This window comes from Saccoglossus kowalevskii, chromosome 2 (assembly GCF_978046115.1).
Source record: "Saccoglossus kowalevskii chromosome 2, keSacKowa6.1, whole genome shotgun sequence".
NCBI lineage: Eukaryota > Metazoa > Hemichordata > Enteropneusta > Harrimaniidae > Saccoglossus > Saccoglossus kowalevskii.
The window spans coordinates 14970686-14976846 of NC_140642.1; the positions used below are offsets into that span (position 1 = coordinate 14970686).

At 33.7% G+C, this 6161-nt stretch overlaps 1 protein-coding gene across 5 annotated transcripts in view; it reads left to right on the top strand.

Moving 5' to 3' along the window:
• Positions 1 to 2766, top strand: part of LOC100370420 (serine/threonine-protein phosphatase 4 regulatory subunit 4) — a 64747-nt gene extending 61981 nt beyond the window's left edge. For all 5 annotated transcript variants that reach the window (XM_078011837.2, XM_085491946.1, XM_085491949.1 and 2 more), the window contains 2 exons: positions 598 to 670; positions 840 to 2766. In XM_078011837.2, the coding sequence (XP_077867963.1) occupies positions 598 to 670; positions 840 to 861 (95 nt within the window). In that variant the 3' untranslated portion in view covers positions 862 to 2766. The remainder of the gene's footprint in view (positions 1 to 597; positions 671 to 839) is intronic.
• Positions 2767 to 6161: the final 3395 nt, after the last annotated feature.

A 6161-nucleotide genomic window follows, 5' to 3' on the forward strand; every position in this document is an offset into this window, starting at 1 on the left:
CAAATTTGGTCATTACACATATGTTAACATTGTAAGCCCCATGTAAAGATTTATTGTAGGGCACCATCGCAACAAGCAGTAATGTAATTTTAGTGCCTCATTCCGATCCTCAGACTTGCATTTTCTCAAACATACTTTAAACAGTTTTAGCAAGTGCAAAAACATAGACATGCACCTCAATATGTTTTACTTGTGATCTATGTTTTTTTTTTTTTGCTAGGTCTTAAACCGGAGGGGTCATCACGCAACACGTATTTGAATTTGATGTAAATAAATAACAATTTGTTGTATTTGCCACTTGGGACTAAAGTTTCAAGGACACGCTCGCGACAACCCCTCCGCTTTAATATGACGAGCACAAAGAGAACTTTCAAAAATTTAACAAGGACTGTGTCATTTTCAATGACTTGTTTGTTGGTACACAGTCTTGTTATGCATTTGTTTTAACATAATGATCCAATATGGCTGAATGGTGGCCATTCTATCTTAAAAATATGTCTTGACAATTTCACCATACATCTTAAGCAAATCATGATTGTAAGCCTATTCGTTTATAGGTTCAAAATGTTCTTAACAAACTTTTTGTTTGTTTTATAGGTTCACTTAAAAAAAGTTCTCGAAAAAGTAGCGCCTCGTCCACCTCTTCAACAACGAGTGAGGGCAAACCAAGGTATAATGAGAAAACGAACACTGAGTGTTATGCTGACCCTTGCCTACACACATCTAGAGTTACCTTACTTAATCACTATTTGTGTTTTAAGAGCACATTCAATTTTGATTACCTACAAACATGTGTCATGATTTTAACACAATGCTTGTTGTTGTCTTTTCTCATTCAGGCGGAAGATATCCAAGTCATAGTGAATGCTGTGAGGACACAAAGTTATATTGAATTGATGCACTCATCACCCAGTACTTTTTGGTTGCCTGTCAGTTTCAAATTCATTTCACAAACCTGGCAATGTATTCTGCCATAATGATGATCCATTCGATTCTACTGTAGACTTTCCATGCAGTGACACTAAATAGCGGTGTATCTTCAAGAGATTCAGATCGCCATGTTGGATGATTGACTCTGTAGAAAGGATTGCTTTGTGTTAACTCCCTAAAATATGTGACATCCATGCTGGTGTGATCAAATGGTACATGTTGTTATGTACCAATAACTCTCTGCCTTGTGCCTCATATTGTGAGTTGAGTCTGTGTTCCATACATAGCATGAGACTTGCATCTGAAATTGATTTTCCCTTTTGTTTTGTTAACAAAAAAAACAAAAACATGTCAGACTTTTGGACTGGCCATATAGACGTTCTACACAAGTTTGTTCCTGGCTTAATGCAGTACTTCATGAAGAATTTAGTATGTCATTTAAGTATTGTTTCAACAGCTATGTTAATTTACTGTAACGTCAACTGACACATGTAGCTATACCATTGATGATGTTTAAAAGAGGAATATGTGTGCGATGCCATTTACACACAATATCTAAAGTTGAATATTATATGGCTTATCAAAGACGGCCATCACCAAGTTTGTGTCTTCGCCCACCAAGATCACATTTCCTACCCACCTGTCTTGTTATCCCTCAAGTAAGCACTGCCATTGGTCTATATTATAAGTCCTGCAACCAGATTTTGTCATAATGTGTACCTTTTGATAAGTAATAATTTACCAATCACCAATCAATGCAAAAGTTGTTTTATTTACACAAATTCTTTACAGAATATCTGCAGCCAGTGAATGTGTTACAATGTTGTGATTCTATTAGTTGCACAAACTAAAAGTCAAATTTCTGTAAATTTTAATTACAGTAGTAGTGAAGTAAAAAAAAACAAAAAAAAACTAATTGTGAAAGTTGAACAAAATTTAATAAAATAAAACAGTGTCCCTCCCCTCTCCGATCAGCTGTTTTGAATTGTGTAACATACTTGAATGATTTTTGTTGCTTTGTTTTGATAAATCTAATGAATACTTGAAGATTCAAATCAGTTGTCATTTACATGAAACTACAATGATAGTAAACATTTGTTATTGTCTACCTTACTCTGTGGACACGGGTCCTGTGAATATTGCCAACGTTATTACTCTATTATGGAATACGATTCTATAACATTTCTGTTGAATTTCACTAATTCTTATCAATGTTTCACTGTTGAATGTTATGCTCTCAGTGGAGAACTTTCCTTTCTTGTTGATGTCATGCCTTCCTTCCTAAATCTACTTTCGTAACATACCTCGCCCATATATTTTATGGAATCAAGAGTTACCTCTGTGGGTCACATATTTAAATATTTCACATTGAACATTTGTGATTCTGCTCAGGGGCACCAATGTCAGTGAAGAGAAAAAAGGCTGTGTTCATGACGTTTCCTGTATCAGATGTTTTATACATCTCCCTCCATTTGTAACTTGATTGTTTTTTGTTGACACTTATTTGGCATGCGAACAGCTGCGTTCATAAAAATAGCAGTATCTGTACAGTATGTTTTCAATCTGTAACTTGTAGGCCAAATTTGATTAATATAAATTCAGTACAGTAATACATAGCCAAATGTTGTGTAGAAACTTTGACGGGATTGGCAAATATGATTGAGAATATTTCTTTTTGTAATTGCGTTCAGTTGTATGGTTAATTTTTGTATGTGTCTGAAATGTTGGTTGCCTTTTATGAAAATGATTTGATAATTCATAATTATCAAACCCACACTGTTTTTGTACATAATCTGCATTGGTCTTTATTAAAATCCATGGAATCTTTTTAAATAACTGTTTTGTTCTTTTATTTATGTTGAATTTGTATTAACCCCTCCCCCTCCCGCCGTAAATGACAAAAGTTCCTTGCAGTAAAGTGAAAACATCCATTGCAAACTACATGTATATTATATATGCCACCCCCACCCCCCATTACCTGTGCATGTTTATATATCGCAATAAAATGCATATACTGTAGAGTACTTTATTTTTGCTTGGAATAAATTTTCGCTGAAGGAATGATTCAGTGAAAATAAAATCCAGCGAATATACCTTTTTCCTATGTTTTACATTCAACTTGTCAAAATTCAGTGAAAATAAATTCCATACAAAACACCCAAAATGTCTTTAGCAAAAATTAATTCCAGCTAAAATAAAAGTTTTTAACAGTATTTGATTTTAAGCATCTCTTAAGCACATATCCAAGCTGTGTTGCCGTAGCATTGATATAAAAGTAAATGGAGGAATGTTGAATTACCAAGGTATGATGGTAAGGTAATGGCCGAATCAGTGGACTTTCCTTGAAACATTGCCAGCAGATTATTTGGTGATTGACAACTTTGCACTTTTTCTTACTAGGCCCTTGCAGTATCAGTGTTTATATTATTTTGATGGTAATTAGTTCTCATCTGTCAACAAAGTTTGAAAACGAGACTGTTCTCTTCAACATACTTTCTCAGACGTGCATTGACCAAAGTCGGCACTAGTCGTATGCATGTAAATTATTTTTTGACTGTATACAAAGCATGCAATAGGAGTCTTTACAGTTACCCTGCCTGTGTATGTTTGTATGTATATATATATGTATATATATATATACACATACACATACACCGGTATACATCACCATAATCTCAAGAACCAATCAACCTATGTCGATGAACCTTGGTACATGGGAAGATCTATTAATTAGTAAGTTTTGGCATTTCCACTAAAATCTTAAATGCAAAAAACCTTTGGGTTGCAATCTGTGCATATTACCGTAATAACTAATTTGCATAATAAGGAGTCTATTTTCAGCTTTTCCACAGATTTCAATGAAACATAGGTGCATGGGGAGAATGCACACATCTGATTAGTTTGGCGTTGAAATCTGCATTATCAAACAAATTCTCAGCTTATTCACCAATATCTCTAAAACCAATCATCACAAAATTATTTTAACATATCAATCATTTCTGAAGCATACCTGGAATGATTTCATTCAAACTCATGTAGGTTATTGACACCTTTGAATTTGTTTCACTATCTCATTCAAAATGGTCAACTGGTGGCCATTCAGTCTTCTGCAATTGTTTCACCAGTTTCTTGGGTACACAGATTTTGTTTAAATTTGCCACAAAGACAAGACATAATAGGTTGTATGTTCAATTCAGTTATTTTTAGATTTTTACCTTGCCCATATCAAAGATGAAAGAGAAAGGTATATTGAGGGGGAAATGTCTGTCATTGTTATTACTATGAGGTTATTACGAGGATACCTCAAAGTATGCATTTAGACAGTACAGCTGTATTGACTAACGTGCAGCATACTGTCTGAGTGCATACTTTGAGGTATCCTCGTAATAACCTTATTATTATACATATTTTCCTTCCAAGGATACACCATGGGAATGCTGGAATCCAAAATGTTTAGAACAGAATCAACAAACTTCTTTGTGGTGGCAGCCATGTTTGTTTTTAATTATTAGAGGATGCTTACGCATGTAATCATTCCATATTTGGACTTCGCATTACCTAATATGGTAGGATGAAAAAACCCCTGTAAAATATCGCAAAATTAAGGAACCTATGGCGTTACGGTGACAGATGTACAATAATAGTTAATGTGTGCACAATAACTTTACTAATTTTATTCCAAATTTTATCCAAACTTGGTCACCTAATTCATCAGTATAAAATCTTCCCTTAGTGCGAACGACAGATTTCCAGTGTGAAAATATCATGTAAAAATTTAGAAAGAAGTAGGCAAAATATGATAAAAAAAATTTGACTTGACTGATAACTGGTGATACACATTCAAAGGTCACTTGTCCCAGTCAGAATATGCATAATAGTGTACGTGTTCAATGAAGTAAATCATTTATCTTGTAATCAATATCATTGTACTATGATATTGATTACAAGATAAATGATTTTCTGCTCCCAATATGTGATATGAATTGTACCCTCTCACAGACTATAAATAATTATTCCCTTGTAAAGAGATATTTTGGTGCTATGAATGAATAAAACAATGCATACATCAATCAAGGACTTTTAGTACACTGCTTTCCCACTATTTCAATTTTAAATCTTGTTTATATTCAAAATTAATCAGAACAATGCATATTCATATTGAAACAAACTATGATTAAGGAAAAATTATATAACTATGTTGATCAAATTTAACCGACTAATAGAAATTTTTAGTTCCTGTTCAGACTTGTGGATTGACCTCTGTGCATGCAATGCCTGGACCGATTACATTCAAACTTCACAAATGCATCATGCATAATAATATACATATATGCACATCAATCTGTTTCACAATCAATTCAGAATGGCAGCCATTTTTGTGCTGAAATATCAAAATCAAGCATTTCTGGTATTCCAGAATCGGATCCTGATTGTTATTGGATGGATTTTTTTCAAACTTGGTACATACATTCAACATTATGGGACCTTGATGCACGTCATTTTGTTTTTCAGATCAGATTCAAAATGACCAACCGAATGAATGCGGTTCTAGTGCCATATCTCTGACATGCTTTGATTATGTTCAAATTTTATATATTCATTATACATCATGTTATAGATATACTGATGTATTCAAAATGGCCGACTGGTGGCCATTTTGTTTTAATTAATGCTGTTCCAGAGCAATATCTCTCAATATGGACAAGTATTCGCTTGACGATCAGATCAATCATTTTAATGTTAACAAATCATCATAATCATGCATCCGCTTCTGGATCCATATCTCTGACATGTTTATGTTCCATCTATATTACTATAAACAAAACTATGTACCTCAACTAACAGAGACTGCCCATGCATGGCTTGTTTGTTTCAGGTCAAATCGTGCAGTAAAACACAACAGAAATTGATTTATATCAAGAATTTGCATATGATCAACTCATTCAACAGTGAAGATGATGAATATCTTGATTTTCCCCACAAACCATTATAATTTTACGCCGTAAATATGTAAAATAATATTATGTAAATATGTTTATTCTCCTTAAATGATAAAATAAGAATATTTTGTTCCAAAACACAGATTTGACAACTTGCAGGTTTATCCTGCTTGCACTCTACATGGAGACATAAATGCTTTGCACCCTTTCCTGTGCCCAGTCCGAGGTAATCATAGAGCAATACATCCACATGACCATATTATCGTCAACCATAGACTAAATATACAAGCT